Source organism: Cajanus cajan, chromosome 9 (genome assembly GCF_000230855.2).
Source record: "Cajanus cajan strain Asha chromosome 9, NIPB_CcT2T_4, whole genome shotgun sequence".
In the NCBI taxonomy this organism is placed as follows: domain Eukaryota; kingdom Viridiplantae; phylum Streptophyta; class Magnoliopsida; order Fabales; family Fabaceae; genus Cajanus; species Cajanus cajan.
The window spans coordinates 4808448-4834072 of NC_138525.1; the positions used below are offsets into that span (position 1 = coordinate 4808448).

Below are 25625 nucleotides of genomic sequence, written 5' to 3' on the forward strand. Positions count from 1 at the left end.
AACAAGTTTAGGGTCGGATTTACAATAGATAGAGTAAAAAAATTAAATAAATAAATAAATAACTAAACTCATTCTCATTCTTTGTTGAATTTTGGTCAATTTATTTAAAATTAAAAAATATGATTTAAAAATTGCCGAATCTACAGTGGTGGAGACAAATCTATGAATTTCCCTTTTTAATTTTTTTTCAGTTTACGTTTGCTTTTTTTTTACCATTTTATTTCCTTTAGTTGTGGGAGGAGGCGACAAATATACAATGTTGGAAGAGGCCATAAATTTATAATTTTCTACTTTTTCCTTTCATTTTATTTATTTCCCTTCCATTTTCTTTTTATTTTTTAAATTGCCCTTGTCTTCTTGTGTTATTTGATTTTTATTGATGTTCTTTAATTTGGGCTGCAGGTGCTATTAGGTATTTCTCTTTTTTAACATTATTTGTAAAAAAAATATTATAAGAACCAATTTTTACAAAAAGAACCAATGAAATTAAGATATTGAAAATAAAAATTTTAGTAACTATATTTTTGTTTATTTTTTATTTTTATGATTAATTATTTAAAATACTTCAAATGTGATATAAAACATATTTTTTAAAAAATAATAAAATTATATTCTTCATCATAGCATGTGCGTCCATATAAGTTAGTGTATATTATCATCATTCAACAAATATAAACACTATTTTTAATAATTTGAACTGGTTTCCTCGTTGTCCCTACTCCATCGGAAGCACACCGGATGAAAAAGATGCAATGGTTTGAAGAAGATAATCTTCTTGTCTTAAAAAACATGGGGCAATCAGATGGTTAGGGGCCTCTAAAAAATTGGAGAAAATTTTAATCTTTATTTTAATTTAATACATTATAACTATATATTTTAATGCGTTGTCAGACTCTTGTTGGACGTGTCTACCATATTACTTTTGTAATTGTGTCCACAAAAGTGTTTCTCAGTGTCACGCTTGGTGAAAAAAAAAAAAAAAAACATTTGTCTAATTTAAAATGAAACAAAAATAAATAAAGATATACAAATGTGAGGTCCTTTATTAAAACATTAAGAATAAGTAAAAAAGTCAAAATTGTGTTCTGCCATTAAAGTAAAAAATAACGAGAGTTCTTAAATCTTATGTAATAAAAAAATCCACAAAAAATTGACATAAAAGTTCAATGATTTTTTTAGATGGATAAAAAAAATTAGATATAGATTGGAGATGATCTTATAAACTAAAGTGATGGTGATAAAATTTCAATGCCTAAGATCCAGCATGTCAACTGCCATGAAAAGGAGTCATTCATCATAGACAAGAGCATAAGCACCATATGCAGGAAGGAAATAATTTACAACCCCAGTGACCGGTGTGAAAGTGATGCTCCAAGTTCTAGCCATGGAGACAAGGTAGAAATGTATGATTTGTTTCATTTTATCACTTTTTTTATACAATGTTTTTTTTTGAATGGTTCACTTTGATTTATTTTTATTTTTAATACTATCTTTATATTTAATTAAAATCCATGAAAAGTAAATATGTGAACATAAAAATTGTAGTTTAAGTTTATATTCTATTTTTAGCTGATATTAACAAAGTTAATTTAAAAATATAGATAGTAAAAGACAAGATATTAAAAAGAATATTGAAAATGCCTTATTTGAAGAAAAATTCCTAAACAGGGTCACTTTCGTAAAATACGTCATAAAAATGTTTTTAAGTTGTTATTCAAAATTATTATTATACAAAATTATTTAAAGTAAAAAAAAATCTTAAAAGAAAATATATCAACAGGGAGACATTAGATAATTTAGTAATAGTCTACACTCTACACTGACATCACTGTCATTGAGCCAAAGACTTGTGTATCAGGATTTAAAAAAAAAAAAAAAAGAGTTGAGGTGTTGGAATACTAGACGAGTTGATGATATATACACCTCCATTTTTTTATAAATACACCTCCTTTTTAAAAAAATATATTAAATTCTTAAATTATCCTTAATATTATTTGAAATAAAAAAAATTATTCTGAAAAAGTGTTTTTCAAAGGTTGATGATATATATACCTTTTTTTCCTATAAGTACACCTCCTTTTCAAAAAAAATAATTAAAATTTTAAAATATTCTTAATTTTTTGCTTTTTTTTTAATTTTACATTCACAACATTTAATTTAGTACTTTTTTTTACAGATCTTTCTTCTTTTCTTTTTTTTCTTTTTTCAATTTTTACATGCACCCCGTTATCTTTCCTTCACCCCACCTATTTTGGTAGCATGTAAAAATTGAAAGAGAAAAAAAAATGTGTGAAAAAAAAAGAAAAAAGTAGAATATTGAAAGTTAAAGGTATAAAATTAAAAAATATATATATAATATTTTATAATTTTTTTAAGAAAATAAAGAAGGTGTACTTATAAAAAAATAACAGGAGGTGTATATATCATGAGCCTTTCGAAAAGAACTTTCCGTCAGAATAATTATAGAAAGTACTTTCCGAAATACTAAAATTACTATTCCGGAAATAACTTTCCGTCAAAATAATTATGGAAAATACTTTTCGTAACACTGGAATTACTATTGAGAAAAATTCTTTCAGGAATATTAACAGTGTTTATTTGTTGCCATAATTCCGGAAAGAACTTTCCACAATAGTAATTTAGTGTTACGGAAAGTACTTTCCAGAATTATTCCGACGGAAAGTCATTTTTGGAATAGTAATTTTAGTATTTCGGAAAAAACTTTCCATAATTATGTACAAATAGACCTCCGAAAAAAACTTTCCAGGATAATTTTTTTTATATTCCAAATAATATTAAGGATAATTTAGGAATTTAATATTTTTTTTAAAAAAAGGGGGTGTATGTATAAAAAAATGGAGGTGTATATATCATCAGCCTAGTAGAATTGAGAGTATCATGGGCCTACATCAATTGAATTGCTAAGTGGTTCGGCCCAACTCGAGAGAGCAGCCCAATATCGACCGGGTTCGGTGGGCCCATTATAGGCTTGTGTAAGGCATACAGCAATAACTTCTCTTCTTCTCTCCCGCTGCTAGCGTTTGCTCACTCTTCCCTGGCGTGTTGAAATTTATTTTCCATCGAAGTTCGGTAATCGCGCTTCCTTAATCACACAAACGAATTGACCCTTCACCGTTCTCGCACAGGTTCGTTTTCAGCCTCTGAATTTATTTTCTCAACTTGTAGGTTTAATTAAAAAAAAAATGGTTTAACTAAGATTGGATTGTTGCAGATGAAGGTGAAAAAGCAGAAGAGGCATAGGAAGATTTTGACGTTTTACACTGCTTGCTTTGGTTTTCGGAAGCCATTCAAGGTTTTATGTGATGGAACATTTGTGAATCACCTTCTTGTGAATCGAATAACCCCCGCTGACACGGCTCTTGGCAATATCCTCAGTGCCACTGTTAAGCTCTACACGACTAGGTCCTATTTCTCTCTCACACACACTAAGGACGTTAAAATCTGTTGGATAAATTGTTCCAGAAACACTTACGATGAAAAAATATGAATGAAAGTCAAATAGTTCTATAAAATTAAATTAGTTTATACATAAGATAGAAAATATATTTTAGAGAAGCTAATATGGCTTAATTTCTACAAATTAGCCAATGAATAAGTTAATTTTAACTTTTGGATTTTATTTATTTATTTTCATTTTTTTACTCCTAAAAATGATTTTAGAAAAATTTATCCAAACATGACCTTAAACTAGATTTCCTTCTCAGCTCAGCCTAGGTGCTAGAAATTGTTTCTTGTTTCGTTTTGGATCCACTTGTTATTTTTATTATCATTGTTAATGTGGGCATTGGATGGAGATGCTGCAGATGTGTTCAAGCTGAGTTGAAACGACTTGGTAGCTTGTATTCCGAGGCTCTTGAGGCAGCTCATAAACTTATAGTTGCAAGGTAATGCACCTTAAATGAATTCTTTGTTGTTTTATGTTTTTGGGTTTTAAGATATTTGAGTGCTGGTATTGCTGGGGCAGTGGTTGTTACTTTGATTTTTACTCCAATTTGCAGATGTGAGCATGATAAATGTGTGAGTGCTGATTCTTGCATCATGGAGGTTGTAGGAGAAAAAAATTCTGAGCATTTTTTTATTGCTAGTCAGGACACTGACCTGCGGAAAAAGTTGCAAGAGGTTTGTATGATATATATTTTTTTTTAAATGTTGGTTCCAACGGTTAGATATGTTTTCTTTTTAATATTTTCTTTGTAATTATAGTAAAGTTTGTATAATGATGAACTATATTTTTGAATGATATTCAGCCTGAAATAATATCTCCTACCTGTAGATTTATCTAGATATTATTAGGTTATTGACAGCAAACTTATTTTGATAATTTAAAAATTGATTTATATTTATACTCTGAAAGATAGGTTTTACGAGTATCTTTTCGTTGTATTTAACATCTAAAGTTCGTTGAAACTCATTAACTGGGAAAAGCCATTTATCTGAAAACCTTGGTTAGTGAGATGTGGTGGATTTTAATTGAACATCAATTTAATGTTTCTATCTGTGGAATTTGGGTTACCGATTGATGAATGCTGGTGCAGTTGATGAGCTTGGTATTTAATTGGCAGTTAAATAACAATCTTAGAGAGCTTGTGCCTTGTCCAACCTAACATTTTGAATATGGAATTGTTGGTAAGACCCAAAATTAAAACAATTTTTTAAAATAGTTGCTCTGGTTGAAGTGTGGGGAAACATGGAAACACTATCTTGTTTAGTGTATCTCCGTACCCTCATTTCTTATCTTTTGTTCTCTTTGATACAGATCTAGTGATGGAGATTTTATGTCCATAAACACCTCGTATAATCTGATCCATTTCTTTCGTCCTCCTATTTCTAATCCTATTCAACCTATTGTGATTGCATCACGTTGCCTAAATGTGTGAAACATCCCCAACATGGTGTTACTTTTTGAGTCATCCACTAGCTTTCAATAGACAATATGTCCATCTTGTCTCATGTTTAATTTTGGCTTGAAAGAAGTGTAGAGCATTTATAGTAGTTATTTTTTCATTAGAATGGTTGAATAGAAAATTATTTAACATCTTGTCTTGATGTGTATCCCATGTTCTTTTCATTTCTGGTTTGTCACTTTATGAACTTTAAATGGCTGTTTCATTTGTCAGTCTTCCGCCAGGGTTCACTATTTGTGCCATAAGTGATTTACCATATTACGTGTTCTCTATGCACTTCTCTTGACATTTTCTAAATGAGTATGGTGCTTTGCTCATTAAAAGAAAAACTTGAAAATATTTGGTTATTTATGTCTAAAATTTGTTCCAAGTGCCTTTATAGTGATGCAAAGATGTGTAGAATTGTACTCTCAGACATACATTTATTCTTCCTGATCTGCTTGTTGCAGGTGCCTGGTGTGCCTCTCATATATGGTCTCAGAAATGCTCTTTTCCTTGAACCTCCATCTGCATTTCAGCGGCAATATGTCAAAACTTCTGAAGAAGGACGATTGCATATGACTGTCAAAGAGTACCAGATATTTAAGGATAGGGTGATGAATAGATTGGCTGGTGAGCAAGCTGACAATTCCAATACTGAAATACTGGAAAATGTGGATTCAGAAGATCAGACCATAAATGTGAAGGCAGTAAAAAAGAATATTACTACAAGGAATCGGATGGAAATCAAGGATAAACCTCAGTTCAAGAGAAAAAGAGCCAAGGTTATAATTTACCCTTGTGCTGTATCTGTCTCTTAGCTTGAGTTTTGGTTACCATATTCTAGGTTTATAGCTTTTACCTTTTTATAGTTGTGATTAACTTAAGTAAACGAAATCTGTAGGAAAAAAATAGATATACACCCTTCAAAATATGAATCATAGACATTCTATAACATGTTCGCATATTTTTGTAGAAAGATGCCGAAGTTAATTTACAATTTAACTTAAATTCAACACTAGTTTTAATTAACATGAGTAAAGCTTTATTACTTGTAGCAGCTTATGGTTTTCATTTAATATTCTCATATTTTTATGATATTGCTTTTAAACTCTGCAGGGTCCAAACCCACTTTCGTGCAAGAAGAAGAAAAGTGAAAACCAAAATATTGGTCCTTTGAAGGTAGTGTGAGCAAAATTTATGTTTTTTCGATTTGAACACAAACTGATAGTGTCAGTTAGCAGTTATGTTAGAAAGAATGGGAATGGGCCTGCAACTGATTAGGTATATTGAGTATGAGTTTATGTTAGCAGACCATTAGCTGTATACAAATAGGAAGAGGGGTTTGTCTTTTGTGAGAGAATTGGGAGCTTTGGAAATTGGGAGGTACATACTGTTGAAATTCTGCAGGTTAAGCATTGTATTGAGGGGTGGAAATCTCTTTTTATTTCTAATAAAGTACCAGGTTTCTATCATAAAAACTTGGCTTGTAAACTTAGGATTTTATTTTGATTCACCACCATCTGTGTAAAAGCTTCCATCATATATTTTAATATCATTGAACGAGTTTGATTTGTGGATCACAGCCATTCAGATGCATACCATACTTCGAATCATTTTACCTAGGTTTTTTGACCATTCGACTTGAATCTTGATTTATTCTGAAGTTTAGATTACGACTTCTTGGCTACATAATGAGTTTTTAAAATACAAAATGCGAATATTCTAGATGTTTGTAGTGTACACATGTTAACAATATAATTTATGCTATTTTTATCAATTGATCATGAAACTTACAATTGATAATTTGACAACCATGGTGGTGTATATGCCAAAAACAAGTAAACTACGAGTTTGAATTTAATCCACCACCACTGCAATGTTTTCTGCACTGTCAGAACATTATTAGCTGTTTTGGAGCACCATAAAACAATTTTGATATTGATGCAAGTATATAGTTCTTAATTCTTATTGTTTGTTCTGGTGTTGTGAGCAAATTCTAAAATGCGGTAGTACGCTTCAGCTACTTTGTTATATATTTTAAATTAATTTTACAATCCTCTGAACGATAAATTCTATTTCCTAGTTATTTGTTCCACGCTCATTAGTTGTTGCTCTTTTGCAGGAAACAAAAGGAGACAACGCAGCGAAGAGAAGTAGGAAAAGGAAGAGGTCACATAAACCGAAAATACCAACAGAAACAGGCAGTTAGGTCCTTTTATATAAATATATTTACACAATTTCAAAATATTTATTTTTAGAAGAGCCCCTTGATTTTACTGCTTCTGACGGGGAACAGAGTAAAGCTAATTTTGATCGATGCTGAAAGAGTATCTAGATTAGTTGCATGTTGAATTTTATTCTGTTTCCATTTTGCCATCAAAATTTATATTTTTACTCGAAAGTAAACTACATACGGATACCCAGATAGCTGTTGGTCATAGTGGAAAAAGATTTTTATTTAACGCGGCTGTGTGGAAATGAAGTAAAAGGAAATAGAAATGAGACAAAAATACTAAGTTTTTATTATTTAGTTGATATGAAAAATAAAAGTTATTTATATGACATTCATTACGAAATACTTTTCTCCAAATTGGCTTGCAAGGGATAGGGAATATCTCTCTTTTTCATCTTATTAATTTTTTAAAATATTTATTTATTTACAATTGAAATAATGAAAACTTAATAATTTTATTTTTAAAATTAATGAAGTGAAAAATTAAAATTTTAGTTATGTAAAATTAGTTAAACATCATCTAATGTCCACGGTTGAAATTTTAATTCACGTGGATGTCCTTTATACGGGCATGAAAATACATTTTTTATCTAAATTTCAACGTGGCATAAAAATGAATGCAACTGCTTCACTATTAACCAATTTCTTAAGAAGAACTTATTTCAATAATCTCTTAATTTGACTTATGAGATGTCATTATTTATTTTGAAGTATTTATATTTTTTTCTTAGCTCTTTTTAAAGGAAAAAAAACCACATCTAATAAATAATTGCCCGCCAAACATGCATTTTTGTGAATGAAGTTTCTCGACTTGCAGAAGTGGGCTATCTAACTCAACAATTGTTTGTCTGTGTTTTAAGAAAGATGCATGGTATTGTTTTAAAATTCTTTAGAAGTTATTCTTTTCAGCTTCTAAGAAAGAAAAGTAGTAAAATAATTATGCATTTTGATTTTTTTTTCAAAAATAATTATAATTATGAAAATGTTAACATTTTCACCTTTTTTTTTCCCTCTTTCTCTAAGTATCATATGGGCTATCCGTTAAATGCGTGCAGGGTTTCTTCAATCATCAAATATCAACACAACCCAATGTTTTATCCGTAGAACCAAAGAGTTATACATTTTCTAAAATTAAGTAATCGATGGTTTAGATTGGATTAATTTAAAACTTTAATTTTTTTTACTTGTAAAACCCGTGTTTATATTTAAGGTAAGACTGTTGAACTCTTTTATATTTATGAGAGCTTATGAATAATTAAAATTTTGACTGACGCAACAAATTTGATTTGCTATACCTTTTTTTATTTTTTTTTTCTTCTAGTGTTAATTTAAATTTGTCAAATTAATATATCAAATTATCCAATTGTCTAATTGTTACTTCCACAGATTATTATCAACACGCTCAACTTCCATTTTATGTTGGATCTTCATGAAACAATTTTCAACCGATATTTCCCGTCATTTAATCTCGGTTGAATATACGATCTAATGCGCTAATATGATTCTTTCAGAAGAACGAAAATCCATGCCTCTAATTAACCTAGAAAACATTATCAATTTTCTCACTTATATTTTTCTTTCAAGTAACACGCAAATTAGACGTTAACTTCGTCAAGTATTTAACTTCATTGATGAAATTGTTTTCTACGGTGAAACCAAGTGTTATTTGCAGCTCTACGAGTGCAATTCACCCTACAAAGAAATGAACTTGACAAGGTTAAATATTGTAGTAAACAAAAAAACAGAAGATAAAGTACCAATCAAAACGCATTAAAATCCTATATTTGGGAGCAAGAGTATTAAAAAATCAACTAAAGATTTCTCACTTCAGAGTACCTATACTTCCTGATCCTTTTTAAAGTCAAAACAAACCCACATGCCATTTGCTCTTGAACCAAAATATGGTGCATGAAGACAACTACTGGACTTTCTTTCACAATGGGGAAAAACCCTCTCTGCCTCATTAACAAGATTACAAAATCTTTACAACCTATACAAAATTTAGCATATGATCAGTAACTGAAGTTAGAAGATGAGACCCTCCATTCTTTCTCTGTGGAATCTGGATAAGGAAGCCATGCAAATCAATGTCACTACTTCTTTGAGAAAGTGAGATATGAGTCTTGGGCAATGGTTAATACATCTGGTCTCTCAGCCTGGTTATATGTTAAACACCTCCGAATAAAATCCTGACAAAAAATTGTAGATACAGAACAGATAATTGTCAGGTTTGACAATATTGTAGATACTAGGTACTATTTTCTTTCTTTAGTTAAATACAGAAACTATAAACTAAATATAAGTAGTCCTATAATGGAAACAACCTACTTACACTTGCATATGGAATAAAGTTACCATAAATATAACCTTACAAGAAGCAAAGTTGTGACCATCACTGAATACTAGAATAAAATAAAGCGCAAATGCATTGGTTTAGAAATCATAAGGGGAAAGTTTTAATTAAAAAGTATTATTTATACACTTTTACCATGATTTCCAACGAAAAAAAATATTTATTGATTCCTCAATCAGTACACTTGGGGCGTTCGTTAATACCCTAAAATGAATAAATGAAATAAAGCCAAGAAAAATAAGCCTTGGGGCCAGCAATTATGAGAAAGGGTGCTACTCACCTTTGCCTCGTTAGATACGGTAGGTCTAGAAGGAAATTCAACCTTGCGTGCCTTAATAATTGTATCTTCACGAAGTATTCTCTCTTGTGTTTGGTCATGCCCAAAAGGACGTTTACCGAAGAGCATTTGATAGTACAAAATCCCAGCAGACCAAACATCAACCTGTGTTTACCACAATTGGTTACAAAATACAAGACAATTGCAAAAAGAAAAATGTAAGGTGATTATCCAAGACTTAGTTGTTTGCATAATCCCAACCATCATGACACTCACATGGAGTGAGAATAACAACAACAAATAAAAGTTATCCATGTATTTACAACTTAGTAAATTATTGACCTTTGATGATATAAGAGGTATCTTGCTGAGCTCAAAGCATTCAGGAGGCAAATACCTGCAAATTGAAACGTGAAAAAAAGAATGTATAAAGAGGTTTTACCAAAGTAAACATTGGAATCTCAAGGAAACATAAAAAGGAGAATCAAAGATTACGGAGAGTGGAGCTTAAAACCTACAAATTTGGACTAAAAATTTTGGATTCCAACAAAGATTTTCACCACTTACCAATATGTTCCAGCTCCCTGAGATGTAAGTTCCATACCTTGGGATCCCACATCATCCTCGACTATCTTACTAAGACCAAAATCAGTCACTTTGGCAACACCAAGCTCATCAAATAGAACATTTCCAGGCTTCAAATCATAATGAATAATCTTCTGTGTTCTTTTATTCATGTAAATAAGGCCTTGAAAAATCTGAACTATGATGACTTTAGCCTCTCTCTCAGGTAATATAGGTGTTGCTTTAAGGATAGCATCAAGATCCTTCCCTGGAAGAATAAAGGAGGATCAATGGGCAAAGTGGTAGACAAAACAAGAAACCAAACAAAACCAATGAATGTGTTTTGATCAACAATAAACAAACTTTATAAAACAATTAACTGCATATACCACTACAATACTCTAGAACGGTGCAGAATGTGTTTTGATCAATCTCAAAGATGTCCCATAAACGAACAATGTGACGATGTACAAGAGTCTTGTGAATATTATACTCCCGAATTGCATGGCGTATGTAACTTTGCTTCTTCTCTTCACTCCATTGAGCATTTAAACCATGAAGCTTGCATGCAACATATCTATGCTCCACCAAGTCAAAAGCCTGCTCGAAATTTCTTACTTCAAATCACTGCAAAAAGGTATTTATTTACAATTGCCAATATAGGCCAAGCAATTGCCTAGATTCTGGTTTTAGTTTCTCAAATCCTTGTACAATATTTGCTATAAATTGAGTACTGGCAACATACTTTCTATTATTATTAATTAAAATGTATAGGAGACTATAAATTCATGAGGTGAGAATAAGTTAAACAGTGAGACCTACACATGTTTTTTTTTTATTTCTAATAACTTTCAGTAAATAATAGAGTTTATAAAGTGTGTTAGAGAATTTGTTGCTAAAATATCAATATGGTCAAATGGTTATTATTATACTTTTTAAAAGTTCTGACCTTGTAAACTTCACTGAATCCCCCCTTCCCAAGAAGGTTAAGAAGGGCATAACGATGGTTTAGAATCTGAAAGTTGTTAAACCGTGAACCATCTTCATCCCGTATACGTTTCATTTCACGAATTAACCTCCCCTTCTCTAATTCATACCGGTCCCTCTCCCGCAAAATAATTTCTTCTTCCTGAACATTTTCCTGCTATTAGAAATATAAGAAAGAAAATAATTAGACAAGCAGAAATAGCAACTTACTCGTTTAAGGCTAGCTAATCGAGATTTGTAGATTTCATCATGAATTATAATATCTTCTGGTAATCCAGCCTCTGCATCTGTTCCATCACCCTTATCTTCAACCAGAGAAAAGGCCCAAAAAATAAAAAACACTATTAACACATTGAGATTGAGCAGAGTAATATTGATACAAGATATTCAGGCAGTATCTGATAGGATGAAACAGATATTTATTGTATCTATTAGGCCATCTTAAGGACCATACGATCAGTCATGATTTGTGTAGTATCGAGTGAAGGCTATTGAAAGTCAAATATATACAAAGTACTTAATGTACAGAGTTAGCAAGATGCATAGAATGATAGTTCATACTGACAACTGGTATAATTGAAGAGGGGTATGATGGAGTCAAAAGGATAGTCCCAAATTTGGTCCCATCAACCCGTCTTCCCCAATTTTAGGAGGATAAGTGCTAAAAGAATAAAAGGAAGCAGAATTTACCAGATTGTTTTTTCTTAAACAATTTGCGCTGCCGTTCAATTGCCTCCTTTGTTTCTATTAGTTGTTTCTGCAGAAAAACAAAAAAAAAAATGAACAGGAAAAGGAATTCTTAGTATCACTAATGCAAGCCATCAGCATAGCCAAGGTTTCAATAGCCAAAACAAACAGACAGAAGTTATTGTAACATTGCATTATATACCCTATGCTATAGCCAAACATTACTGAGAAGGAAAACACCTTGAAACCCCAAAAACACTATCCTATAATTGTATTCAGTCATCTGTCCAACTGAAGCAAAAAGGTGCAGGTTTGATAATATTTATAATAGAAAAAGGTAGCAAACAGAATGCAATTTTACTGCACAAATGAATCATAAAATATCTTCAGATGATGACAATTTAATCGATCCATAAAGTGTTCAATAAGGAAAACTATCAATTTGGATGATATTGATCACGGTAAATTAGGAAAGAATAAGAATCCTAAAAATTGTCTGTTATAATAATCACTAAATGATATTAAATCTCACAATAAATCCTAGTTGAATCTGATAAATTGATCACAATCAGTAATAATCTCCATTACAAAAAATTAAAAAGAATGACATGAAGGAGGAGAAAAGAAAGGGGACATACAAGCTGGGTATTCAGATCTTTTAAAGCTTGACCATCTTCCCAGGTCTCGGAAATGACAGTTCCAGCTCTACAATTCAAAATTGAACTAATCAGAAAATTAGAAGGAAAAATAATATATATATATATAGATATAAAGAATTTCTCAGAGTAGCAGGTATATATGTATATAATATATATGAATTATTTAACATATATTTAAAGTTGCACAATAGCAGTTATCCCACTATCCACTGTCCCGCAATAGCAGCGTTCCACGTGCTATCCAGGATTGATAATTATGTAACTTCTTAAAATGCTCCACGAATACCTGATTACACCAACATTTCCAAGTCTTAATGAGTCTTGCCGTACTTTCAGCCTTGCTTCTTGTCTCTCAGCCTTTGAAACGGATATCAGCAAGTCAGATATTATTTTCATTCTCTGCAAAATTGAAGGATCAAATGTGAATATGCTGCCTAATTGATGCATGATACAAAGAATGCTCATTAACTAGTTTGTTGGGGGAGGGGAGGGAGTGGCAGCAGAGATCTACAGAGTAAAGGTAAAGTAATCTCAATGATTGAAGAGAAAATTAGTGTTTAATATTTTAACAAATGCATAATTTGTTATACATGTGCACATAATATCAACCATTGATTTTCTCATCAACAATTGATATTGCTTATTTTACTCTCTCAAATAATGGAAGTGACACACTTGTCATGTATCAATGAGGAGCTGTCTAAAATTTCTAGTTCCCTTTTACATAAAGAATTCAAATAAACTAAGTTTGGTGTATACGCTCTGTTACATGAACCAAGAGGACAATTGCTGCTCTCTCTATTTTAAATTTAAATAACATATACATAATTAGGAATGAAGTGTTTTGATAGACTCAAGAAGGAAACTTTACCTTAGGCTTCATTTGCTGTTCTTGATCAGTCAACTCCTTCAGTTCCTGCATGGGCCAAAACCAAGAAAAACATTAAAATAACAGAAAATCAACACCAATTTCATCAACTCTCAATTACCTTACCTTTAATGTATATTTCACAATAGCCATATTTGGTATTGATATAGTTAAATTAGGGAGGGCAAACCATGGCACAAAAGTAAGTTTCCTAGTAACATGGAGGCTGTGGGTTCATATTCTGGAAACAGCCTCTGCATTTGCGGCAGTAGGCTGCGTCCATCAACCCTCCCCAGACCCCATTAGATAGGAGCCCTGTGCACAGGGTTTCCCTTTTTTAATTGCCTAATTCAGGTGTGGTCTAATGGTCTGCTCATAGTCTTACTGTTCCTGCATGCCAGGTTCATGACTTGGACATTTCATAATTCCCCTTAAATTTGGGTTAAAATCATTTACATCTCTTCAAAACTGTTTTTCAATTTGTAATGGTATTTTACAATGTGATACAATTCAAGATTCAGAAAACATCCTTCTGATTCACAATTCTCATTTTGACTACAATATTCACATACCTTTTCTAACTGTCGATAAAGATTCTGATATTCAGCAGATTCTTGCTTTGATTTAAGCAATTCCCCCTCCAATGCTACAACTTTTGCTTGTAAAGATGCAACCTCCTCCTAATTTAAGATAAAGGTGAAATAAAATGAAAAATTACAAGCTTTTGATACCCCAATGAAACAACAATGAAAAGTTAAAGTATCAGCAATGTCACTGGGATCTGGTGGACTGAGGTAGAAATGAAATAATTCATATCAAACTTCTATTTATTTTCATATAAAGCCATACATTCTTTTACTAATCGCAAATTTTACAAGTGGAATTAGGCGAAAGACATACCTCTAATGAAGCATAATTATCATTATGAAATTGATCAACAAGTCTGCCATCCTGCAAATAAATATGAGTTCTATAGGGAACAAACGAGGAGTAAAATATAAAAGATCAATCGGTGAAATTAATTGCTTAAGCAATTTGTCATTCCTCAACTTATGAATACTCCATTGGTAGGAATCAGGAAAGATTCCAATTAACGTAACCAAGAGCTAAAAGATGCAACCAGACAATAATGCCAAATAAAACTTGCCTATCAAAGAATGATTTATGAGACATTACACTGGTATTGAGGAACCATTAAAATAACAGGCAACAAAGAGGGGCACCCAAGACCAATGCAATCAAATTTCCTTTCAGCTACAAACTACAGATAATACAATAACTCCTTCCAGTTGTAATCCTTTAAGCCTAGAAGTTTCACTCTCGGGTATACAGTAAAATTAGTTATAGATGACATAGTTTGCAACTATGGATGCAATCATGTATAGACTACAGATAAATTCCCAATTGAAAAGACCAGTTTAGAAAGAAAAAAAAAAAAAAAAAGGTAGGACAATTTGACAAATCACAATTACAGTAAAAAATGTTTCACGGGAAGGAGGAGCATACTTTATGGTGTAAATTCTCAATCTGACCATTTGAAGCCAAAACAATGGGAGGAGAAATCTGTGTTCTGGTCTGATCATTAACTCTAGAACCACGGCCTCTACCTGAACCAGAACCCCCTCTTCCACGGCCATGTTTCTTTCTATTCACATCAACATTAATTTTTGTCTCCACTGCTTCCAAACTAGTTTGCCTTCCATCAGTAGCAACCTGATATGTAAAATATTTTAAGTAAGAAACAACTAGATGACCAATTTCTGAAACAAAAAAATACACTTCTTACAAGTGGTTAATAAATACTAGAAACAGAAGATGATAAAATTAAAACATTTAAAAGGAATCAATTTATCCAGTGAGTAGCTGTATTTTCAACATGAGATGTAGCTATTCTATAACTACAGCAAAGAGTACATCAAGTCATGAAAACTAACCTCGACATGTTCCAAAACACTAGCGCTACCATCTTCATGAAGTCTTTGGCGCTTCTGTGTGTTGGCTTGTATTAAAAATTCCCCACCATTCTGGAACAGAAACACGAAGATGCCGACAGTCTAACCAGTCAAGTTATCATAGGAATATATTCCCATACATCTACCAATTTTCCAGATCATTAATAAACACACAGAACCAATCATCTCCATGTCATGTTATCAACGTAATAACAGCAGCAATAAACCCTAAACATACAACATACATTTATTATATCCTAAAGCATAAATAAATACACAACCAATCAACTAACAAATTAAACAAAATAAGCTTCTAAAACATTGAAAATCCCTGGCAGCACAAGCAAATGAGCCAAAACTATAATAACAATAGTCTTCACAAATGCAGTCAAATCACCAAACTCATTGCACTGAATAGGGATAAGACTTACATCATCATCAGAATCACTGGAAGTGGAAGGTTGAGTCAAGTCTTCAGCAGCTCCACCAAATTTCCCAGCTGAAGGAACTGACATAGCAGACCAACCTGATTGCTGAGCAGTGGCAGAGGAACCCTTACCAACCATACGAGCTTCCAATTTTGCAATCTTTGTAGGCAGAGACTGATCTGATTGGTTGGAAGAGTTGGATGAGAAATGAATGAGCATGTCATCTGACATTGTCGCTGCAACTGCAAACTGTTTCACAACAAAAGAAAAAATGCTTCTCAACCCAATATACAACAACAACCCAAGAAAATTCAACTCATTCAGGACAAAAAAAAAACGGTTTCTTGATGTGAAAACAAGATGGTGAATACCACTAGGCCATGCCCATTCGTGATCAGAAAGGTGCCATTTTTTCAGAGACCCACGTAGAGAAATTGGGGTTTATGAAAAGAGAAAACCGCAGAAGCTGTTGAAGAAATCAAGCAATCAAAGAATTCAGATGGGATGTGATTGAAAGGAAAAATGCAAAAGGGGGAATTTTGAGTATCTTTTGCCTTTTGGGTGAAGAACTCAGAGAATTAAGTGATTGGAAAGAGAAAATCTAGGGTTTTGTTGTTTGGTAAAGTGGTGGAAGAATCAAAAGATTGGGAGGGAAGAATGAATATTGGGCATGTGAAAGAAGGAAGACAGAACTGCAAAACAGGCGATAGTAATAAAGACTGCTTTTTTTCTTTGTGGGCATGTGTTTTTTTGAAATTGTTGTGGGCTATTTTTGTTCAGAGAAGTTGCTATGCGGGGTGAAAATTTTGGGACATGGGAGAAGGGTACATGAGAAGTTACAAGGGGAAAAAACAAAAGGTTGCACAAATATGATATGATGTGGATTTAGTGTGTGTTTGAATGTGATGTAATGTGAGATTGGTCATTGGTGCATCTTAAATCTAGTGAGGTGTTATTGTGATGATAGCTTTTTTACTTACCTATTTGCTTTCGAGATGAGAATGGTGCTTTGAACTCAATCTGTTGAGAATCCTAGAATTTTATAGTGAATAGATAGGTGAAATTAATTTAAGTGAGAAAATGAGAGGTTTTCTTATTTGTAAGGTACAACTGGAAGGAAGTTTCATGAAAAAAAAGGAAAAAAGAAAAAAGGTTGAAGTTGAAATTCACGTAGAAAGAAGAAAGAATAATGGATTGGTTAAAGGACTAATTGATGGCCAAAATCAGGTAATTGTGATATCATGTGTGTGTGGTGAGTGGTAGTGACATGGATCTATGAACATTGCTTCCAATGGGCTTAAGGGAGAATAACCATCCTTTTGACTTCGAGGAGCATAAGGTATAACCCTAGTAAGGAATCTTGTAAGACCAACCCTCGTTCCAATAAGCAAAAGCATTACCTCATTCTAAGAGGAGCTAATAATTTAAAAAAAAATGTTGAACACGTCATTTCTGATAAGTTTCAATTTTTTATTAATTAAAAAATTATTTCACTTGTTTTCTTTGATCTTATTATTAGTGTTTTGTAATCAATTTTTTTTAATGGTTTGTAGTATTTTTACAGGCATTGTTTCAAGGAGCTTTTTAAAACTAGGTTCTAGTTTCTTATATTTTATTCTTCTTTTGTCTTTAACATATTTATTATAATTTTCCTTTTACCTTTTTCTATATAGAGTATAACATATGATTTTATATTAACTTTTTGTTTCTTTTCTTCCACTCATAAGATAAAGTTTTATCGTTTCTACTATTTTTTTACCATAAAATAGAAGTGTCTTACTTTTACCCTTTTATTACATAAGATATTGATAATGATAGATCTACTTTAGTGTACGTTGTTTTACTTTATTTTAAACTTGTTTGGAAATATTTTAAGATATGATATAAAATTAATAATACAACACACAATATAAAAATATAATAATTGGAACTAAGAAAATAGAACTAAAATAATTATCTATAAATGAAAAATTACAAGAGTTTAAAATTAATCAAAAATTATAAATATTCAAAAATATTTTTTTATCAATAAATAAACTAAAATTTTATATAAATATAAACATATTTATTCAAGTCATTTACATTTATCAGTTATATTAATGTAATTTTACCAAACACTTGAATACTAAACACTTGTAATTCAATGAAAAAAAATATTGATAATAATAATAATTTAATAAAATAGTTTAACAAGTTTACCAAATTTGAGTAATTAGTTAGTCCAGTCCTCTTAGTTTCGCAAATTAACTCAAGAAATAATTTAGTTATCTATATTTATATATAAAGTTTTGTGCACATAATTTTTTGAAATATTTGACCCATATAAATTAGAACCACTTTTAAGTTATTCAATTGCGTTTCCTTTTCTAAACTTCTCACTTCTTAAATAATCACTTATTTTATTATTTTTATCTTTTTATTTTTTATTATTTTTAAAAATATAAAGAGATACGAAATCTCTCTCTTGTACTAATAGTATAATAACTAATATGCGCCGACGTGTTATTAAGGCTAGCGCACAGACTTAAATAAAAATAATAATAACAATTACCGAACGCCAAATAGTCTCAAGTTTCAAGTCAACTAAATAATTATCGAATGTCAGATATAAATTTCGGAATTAATTAATAAACAATTTTTAGGTTTTTAAAATATTTTTAATGCAATTTAAACGAACCTACTCGTATAAGCATGTATTTATATGGACCAGCTCACAGGGATGAAGGTCACGTAGATTGCAGGCTAGATACATCAGTTCAGAACACAACCCATATATCTAACTTTACATCCGTGATGGAGACTGAAAAATTAATTTTAACTAAAATCTATTCACATCACTTCGTGCTAAGGAACATTTTTTGTATTAGATATCTTTTTCCTTTATTGAATTTATCATATCATTATTTTTTTACTATATTTTATTTTGTGACTTTATTAAATGTCTTTTTAGCACATTTTCATGATTTTTTTATTTAACATAAAATAATAAAAAAAATAAAACTTACAAAAATATTAAAATAAGAAGAAAAAAATACAATTATCATAAACATGTCTACTTATATGCACACGAGTTGTTTGATAATTTCATAGGTAAGAAAACGATGAGATATTTGACCGTATTCGAAATTTGAAATATGAGTAAAGTGTGTCAAACATTTCTTTATATTCTCCACCATATCTCATATCAAGTCGTCAATGCTACATGCAATCTTGATAATGCCAATTCACATTTCAGAGTAAGATAGTGCTGAAAGAAATATCACGATGATGTATAGAAAGAACTTCAAAAAATGAATATAAATTTTAAAACTTCAAAATGAAGATAATTTTACTGGTTTACAGATAGAGCTGCCAAATCTAGATGATGGGAACCTGTGATGAAAAAGCCTTGGCTGAACCTCTTGAATTAGGGGTTCCCATTGTGAACCTTCCTCGTTTGAGACCGACACTTATGTTCCTTCATTAATGACCGGAATTCCATATCCGATTTTGAATATTAAGTCATAACTGGAAATGTAACTTTACTCCTATAATGTTACCAGAGACCTCCAACTCTTCCTTTTGGACTTCAAAGGAGAGAACCCTCCACGATGCTGTCATCCAAATCCAACCACCTTTATGTTTTGATTTCGGAGTTGTAATGCCGCTTTCTTCTGATAGAGCCTTTTTTCTTTTAACAAGCTTTACCGATATCATGAGGTGAAAACCTATATCCCATGTAATCATTCTCTTTATGGAATCTTGGAGTTTTTGAACTTCATAATTTTCGTTTTCTACTGCCTACCTGTGAAGGAGAACCCAGCAGACAAAAAAGCTACTTATTCTAAAAGAAAACCATGTAGAGAAAGATTTATTTTATTATGTGGCAAGAAAGCATAAAAACCAGCAACATAAAAGATGAAACAACAAATTGACCATGCTCCCATTGCCATATAAAACATCAAGGATATCATCGACTGCAAAATGGACATGAAACAGGATATGAATATGAGCCTAATACTCTAGAATAAAAGATCAAGATACGGTTGACCAAAGACTGCATATATTTATTAAAAATAAAATATGAACATCATCAATTAGTCACAAAACCCAAAATCCAAACAATTATTACATTCACAGGAAGTAAATCAGATTTTTATCATCCTTAAAGTATGATCGGGAGTTCTTTTCATTTGATGCTTCCCTCTCTACCCACTCCAAATAACTCTTCCCTTTCTCTTAATCCTCCTCCCTCCTCTAGAATGGGCAGTAAGCTAGCCCATTCAATTTCACTATAAGAACCTTGTCTTTTAGTCTTTTGCAGCTTCGTTAGGCACACTTGTCGAAGATTGATTTTATAAAGAGACCAATTCAGCCACTAATTTAACTGGTTGAACCGAGACTACTCTCCTCGCTAGTTCTTCAGGTGAACTAATTTGTAAGATTAATGGTATTTTATCATCATCAATAACAATAAGGCAATAATAAAAGGCATGCCTTGCCTTAAACTACGAAGAGGTGCCCAAGCAAGGAGCATGCCTCATTGAATAGGTAGCATCTCATAGAGGCCAATAAGTAGTGGGCAATTTTGGGACCAAATAGTATGTCCAGAGTCAAAATGAAAAATGGGGCAGGCAGATGAATAGAAAAGTACAAATGATAAAATGCCTTCCTAGCAAACCACAAATTTATACCAGTCAACATGCAGATATAGAAGTGTAATCTGAATTTCTAATCTTTTCTTTATTAGTTTTCCAGACTATGAACTTTGACTTTTGACAGCATATTGAACCATTTATTAAGGACGAGGCCGCAACATTCATAGCTTTCATATCAAGGATATAGAGATCTTTAGCAATCAACATCTCTGAAGAAAACTAATTAAATACTCCCCTTAAAAATAAATTGGGGCAAAGAAACTAGGAACACTATGAAAGAATGGAACACCAGAAAAAATCTGGATTTAAATTTTTAAGTCTCAAAAGTACCTTATGTGTAATAGTTTATCTCCTATACGGCTTCAATTGATAATTGTGAAACTCGGAACCAAACGTTATTGATTCTTCATCAAGCTTCTTTTGGTTTTCTGTAACTAAATGCATTTTACAAAAGAAGAGTAGCAGTTTGTTGGTTTTGAGGATGCTGGATACATATGATACGACAAGGAAAAGTGGGTACTCATTGAAAATTATTTCACAAATAAAATACACCTGATAGGCAAATAGTAAACACAAAACTGAAGTGAGGGGAAATCAGTCCTCAGATTCTAGACAAAGCTAAACCAAATAATCACAGATAACATCACAACAAATCAGAAGTTTTCCTTTGGAACGGTACTACAATATGACTATATATTTTTCATGCAGACTATTTAAAGGAGCAATAGTTTAAATATATATAAAGCATGGTTTTACTACCAGAGCTTTCAAGTGGAGATATTGTTAAAGTTAGACATGTATATATAAGAGTTACCGCAAGGCTCACAATCATAACAATTGCATCACCAAGACTTTAGACTATGTTTGGTTTTCTGATAGCACAAATTCCCAGACATGCAAACTCAAAAGTCATAACCAGTTGCTTTCTAATAAACATATTTCAAGTTCTTGCTTAACAGAAAACAAGACACACATTTAGTCAACAATCAAAGTTTGATAAAAACAACAATAGCAATACTAAATTTCCTGGTCAAGTATTGAACTGTAATAGATTATGATTAGTGGAGAAGAAAAGGAGTGAGAAGACATACCCCATGAAGGCGAGTGCCAGCGTTGATCCTTTGGATCCAAAGGGATCGCATGTCCCTCTTTTTGTTACGGCGGTCTCTGTAGGAATATTGCAAGGCCTTCTCCACCCTCTCCCTTGCTATCCTTATGCAATTCTTGGCTCTACCCCTGAACCCCTTTGCTAGCTTGAAGATCTTATCCTTGTTCATTTTCTTCTCTTTCTTCTTTCTACTCTGCAAAACATAGTTTCATTAAATCCTAAACTAAGGGTCAAGTGAAAAGAAACCCCACCCCTATTATCACTTATCAGACATTGCTCCACCCAAACCCAATGACCCCTATGCACAAAAATCCAAACTTTAATCCAAAGGGTAGCAGTGGTTGGTTCCGGGTACCCAAAAACACAGAACTATCCCACATAAAAACAATCACACAAAAAAACACATGTCAGGCATTTTATCAAATACATAATAGAATGAATTCAGTGTCGTGGGCAAGGTGGATAATTGAAAAGACTGTAGAATGACACTGAACGAAGTTTCAAACGCTTCGTTCTGACACTGTAAAATGAACCCATGACACTGTAAAATCGACAGAACGAGTCGTAAAATTAACTCAGTTTCAAAAGCGATTCTGATTCTATAGTGGGATACCTGTAAAATTAAGAGAACAAAGCGTGTTCGATTCCGAGAATTATTGGCTGCGATCACCACATAAACGGTGCCTCCGATTAGACGGCGCTCAAACTGGGGCAGTATGCTGTTGGTCTGAGCTTGGCGATTACTAACTACCCCTCTATTATTTTCATGAGACTAATAATGTACGTATATTTTTCGAATTCTTTTTCAATTATTTAACGATAATCACGTATTCTCACAACTTTTAATAAGATAAAAATTAAATTAATATTTTATAAAAAAAAATATATAAATTACTTTATAAAAAAAACTATTATCATTTTTTTAAAACTATGTCTTACAAGAGTAATTTTTTTAACAAATTGACGTGGATAATATGAAATAAAGATTAAATTTTGTTTTTTTAATTAGTAAAAACTTTTAAATTTATTATTGAATTTTAGGCTTATATATAAAATTTTTTATTTAATTATAATAGATATATGTACAATTTTTAAGAATGACTATATGAGCTAAAGTCTATGAATCGACTCCTTAAACCCATAGTTCGCACATATATGAGCCCATTTTATTTAAAAATAGGATTAATTATATGAAGTTTTATATCAATTTGTAAAATACACGGACTTTGTATGCTTAATTTACAAAATCTGAAGTTATTCTATTTAATAATAATATGTTTTATTTTAATTTTTTAAGACACTATTTAATAGGTATATTTAAATTTTTTAAATTTTCAAGACATTAAAATTTTGATGTTTAAATGATGTATTTGAATTTTTAAATTTTCAAGATATTAAAACTTTGATGTTTTTGTTTAAACGTGTAAACATTGATATATTAAGACTTTAATCTTTTACTTAAAATGTTTGATTTTATTACGAATATATTTATATTATATACAGAGAAAGAAGGTTCCGTTTATTTTAAAAATAGGTCTACATATACTTATTTTACTCCATAATTTATATTTTAAACTAAATTTTAACGATTCAATCATTGAATTAAATTCTTAATACATATATCAAATTTAAAAATTATTAAAAAAAATTAAAATTATTTAATATTTTATTATATAAATTCAAATCAACATATAAAATAATTTTATAATTATTTACCAACTTAAATTAATAAAATAAAATATTAAATAATTTTTAAATATTTTAATAATTTACAGACTTGATTTATACATTAAAAAAAATTATTTAACAGTTAGATCATTAAAATTAGATATAAAATATGAAATATGGATTGAAATAAGTTTAAGTACTTTAAACTCTTGAATTGAAATGGAAAAATAAATGTAACTCCTATTACTTTGAAAATGGTAAGATCTTTGACGCACAAACACAAGAGAAAAGATTGATATGGATTATCTTCACTTGGTTCTGATTTCTCTATTTTAAAAAAAAAAAAAATAGAATTGAGTTCTTCTCTTACCCATACCCATATCGAATAGAACATGTTAAACTAAATCTTCTTCATAAAAAACCTGCTTTATTTAGATCAAGAAAATCTCATGATTTTATGAAATCATGTGCTATTGCTTAAATATGTGATCCGAAAAGAGTAGTTGACAATGAAATTGAATTTTTCCCATAAGTTTCGCAACCGTAATAGTGTAAGTACTTATGTGTAATAGTTTATCTCCTATACGGCTTCAATTGATAATTGTGAAACTCGGAACCAAACGTTATTGATTCTTCATCAAGCTTCTTCTTCAATCTCCTCCAAGTTCTCAACATATCAGCCTGAATTAGTCCCCGGTAAAGGATCTCAAAAGTACTTTTCAGAGGCAGGAACCCATTCTCTATCATCTGAACAAAGTAATGACAAGCCTCCCTCCAATTTCGCCTCTCACACAACCCATGTATCAAAACCGTGTACAAAGCCAAATCCGGGCCCACCCCACTCTCCTTCATATCATCCCACATTTCCTTGACAACCTTAATCATATCCAACCTCAAAAACATCCTAATCAAAACCACATAAGTATGGGAGCTCGGCTTGCACAGTCCATCCTCCTTCATCCTCTTAAACATCTTCAACGCACTCTCCCCATCCTTCCTCCCTCTATACTCCTGAAAGAAGCAATTATACGTGGCAGCACACGGCTTCACCCCATCCCTCACCATCTCCTCAAGCAACGCCTCAGCATCCTCAATCCTCCCGCACGAAGCAAGACACTTGATGACGGACGTGTATGTCACCACATTGGGACATATCTCTTTCTCCTTCATCAATCTCATTTTATCAAGCGCCAATTGCGGCTTATGCGCGCGGCTATACACATGAAGAACAATCGAAAAACTAGTCACATCAGGCTCAATTCCACTCTCACGCATTTCATCAAATACCTTCTCTGCGTTCCTTATGGTTCTCTCAAACCTCTCCTCGGGGTGCAAACTCACCTTCCTGCAAACCCCGTTCAACAAGACGTTGTACGTGACAACGTTAGGCTCAATCCCTCGCTCGATCATTTCATTGAAACAAACCTGAGCGGTTTTGACCCTCCCGAGCTTGCACCAGCCGTAGATCAAGACGGTGTACATTTTCACGTTCGGCGGGAAGCGGTGTTTGTTCTTGTTGAAGGTTTCGACGGCGAGTTTCACGTAGCCGTATTTGCAGAGGGTGTCGAGCAAAACGACGAAGTCGTCGGAAGTGGTTTTGGATTCAACGAAGGCGTCGATGTCGTCGAAGGCGCGTAAGGCTTGGCGCGTGAGGCCGACACAGATGAGGCGGCGGATGAGGGTGAGGAAGGTGGCGGAGGTGAGGGCGATGCGGTGGCGGTCCATTTCGACGATGAGTTGCCATGCGACGTCGAATTGGCGAACCCTGGCCATGGTGTCGATGAGGAGGGTGTAGGCGGAGGGGGAGAGAGGGGGGTTGGGGAGGGTTTTGGCGTGGTTGAAGAGGGCGAGGGCGATTTTGGAGTGGTGCTTGAGGCGGAGGAGGGTTTGGAATAAGAGGGTTGGGGTGAGGGTGATGCCGTGGAGTTGGAGGCTCGATTCGGTGGCGTGGAAGGGGTTGTGCTGCTGCAAGAGGAGTTTGGAGACCACTTCGGCGTCGTTTTCGTCGCGGGGGGAGGGTGGCGGGAGGGAGCATAAGCGCCGGTGGAGGAGGCGCGGAGAGAGGAATGGGGCGTGCCTCTGAGGAGGCTTCGGAAACGCCATGGTGCTTCTGCCTCGTCTTCAGCATTCAGATTCTTCTTCACCCAGATATGCATTATTAAGTTAGTACTGAATATTGGTGGACAAATGTACTTTGACAAACTTCTCTCATAGTTATTAAGTAAAAATAAAAAAAAAATATAAAAAGTTGACTTTTTTCTCATAATTTTTTTATAAATTAAATGTAAAATAATTAT

General features: G+C 32.4%; 3 protein-coding genes across 5 annotated transcripts; 1 reads left to right on the forward strand and 2 right to left on the reverse strand.

The window, feature by feature from the left end:
• Nucleotides 1-2993: 2993 nt before the first annotated feature.
• Nucleotides 2994-7264, forward strand: MEE21 (PIN domain-like family protein). The gene is made up of 7 exons (XM_020356998.3): nt 2994-3146; nt 3233-3423; nt 3825-3905; nt 4020-4140; nt 5375-5689; nt 6024-6086; nt 7030-7264. Exons 2-7 carry the CDS (start codon nt 3233-3235, stop codon nt 7114-7116), a joined length of 858 nt encoding a protein of 285 aa, XP_020212587.1. The 5' UTR covers nt 2994-3146; the 3' UTR covers nt 7117-7264.
• A 1625-nt stretch (nt 7265-8889) lies between these two features.
• On the reverse strand, nt 8890-17164 carry TSL (Protein kinase superfamily protein). Of its 3 annotated transcripts, none has more exons than XM_029271030.2 (17): nt 16896-17164; nt 15919-16164; nt 15470-15559; nt 15042-15248; nt 14436-14486; nt 14108-14215; nt 13539-13583; nt 12954-13066; nt 12647-12713; nt 12012-12078; nt 11532-11626; nt 11284-11475; nt 10724-10934; nt 10338-10602; nt 10113-10167; nt 9774-9935; nt 8890-9329 (listed from the first exon to the last, which is right to left on the reverse strand). In XM_029271030.2, exons 2-17 carry the CDS (start codon nt 16144-16146, stop codon nt 9234-9236), a joined length of 2052 nt encoding a protein of 683 aa, XP_029126863.1. In that variant the 5' UTR covers nt 16147-16164; nt 16896-17164; the 3' UTR covers nt 8890-9233. The 3 variants fall into 3 exon arrangements, with proteins under 3 accessions (XP_029126863.1, XP_029126862.1, XP_020212338.1); XM_029271029.2 differs by lacking the exon at nt 16896-17164 and adding an exon at nt 16287-16837; XM_020356749.3 differs by lacking the exon at nt 16896-17164 and adding an exon at nt 16287-16834 and having other exon boundaries at nt 11284-11463.
• Nucleotides 17165-22273: 5109 nt separating this feature from the next.
• Nucleotides 22274-25625, reverse strand: LOC145951804 (pentatricopeptide repeat-containing protein At2g13420, mitochondrial-like). The gene has a single exon (XM_083063883.1). It carries the CDS (start codon nt 25429-25431, stop codon nt 23902-23904), a length of 1530 nt encoding a protein of 509 aa, XP_082920009.1. The 5' UTR covers nt 25432-25625; the 3' UTR covers nt 22274-23901.

Excerpts from the sequence above, each read along its gene's own strand:
- MEE21 (XM_020356998.3), top strand. The coding sequence starts at position 3,233 with ATGAAGGTGAAAAAGCAGAAGAGGCATAGGAAGATTTTGACGTTTTAC. Across the intron at positions 5,690-6,023 it reads TCAAGAGAAAAAGAGCCAAG|GGTCCAAACCCACTTTCGTG; the intron begins GTTATAATTTAC and ends TAAACTCTGCAG. Across the intron at positions 6,087-7,029 it reads AAAATATTGGTCCTTTGAAG|GAAACAAAAGGAGACAACGC; the intron begins GTAGTGTGAGCA and ends GCTCTTTTGCAG.
- TSL (XM_029271030.2), bottom strand. The coding sequence starts at position 16,146 with ATGTCAGATGACATGCTCATTCATTTCTCATCCAACTCTTCCAACCAA. Across the intron at positions 12,714-12,953 it reads GGAAATGTTGGTGTAATCAG|AGCTGGAACTGTCATTTCCG; the intron begins GTATTCGTGGAG and ends TTTGAATTGTAG. Across the intron at positions 11,476-11,531 it reads GATTAGCTAGCCTTAAACGA|GAAAATGTTCAGGAAGAAGA; the intron begins GTAAGTTGCTAT and ends TTCTAATAGCAG.
- LOC145951804 (XM_083063883.1), bottom strand. The coding sequence starts at position 25,431 with ATGGCGTTTCCGAAGCCTCCTCAGAGGCACGCCCCATTCCTCTCTCCG.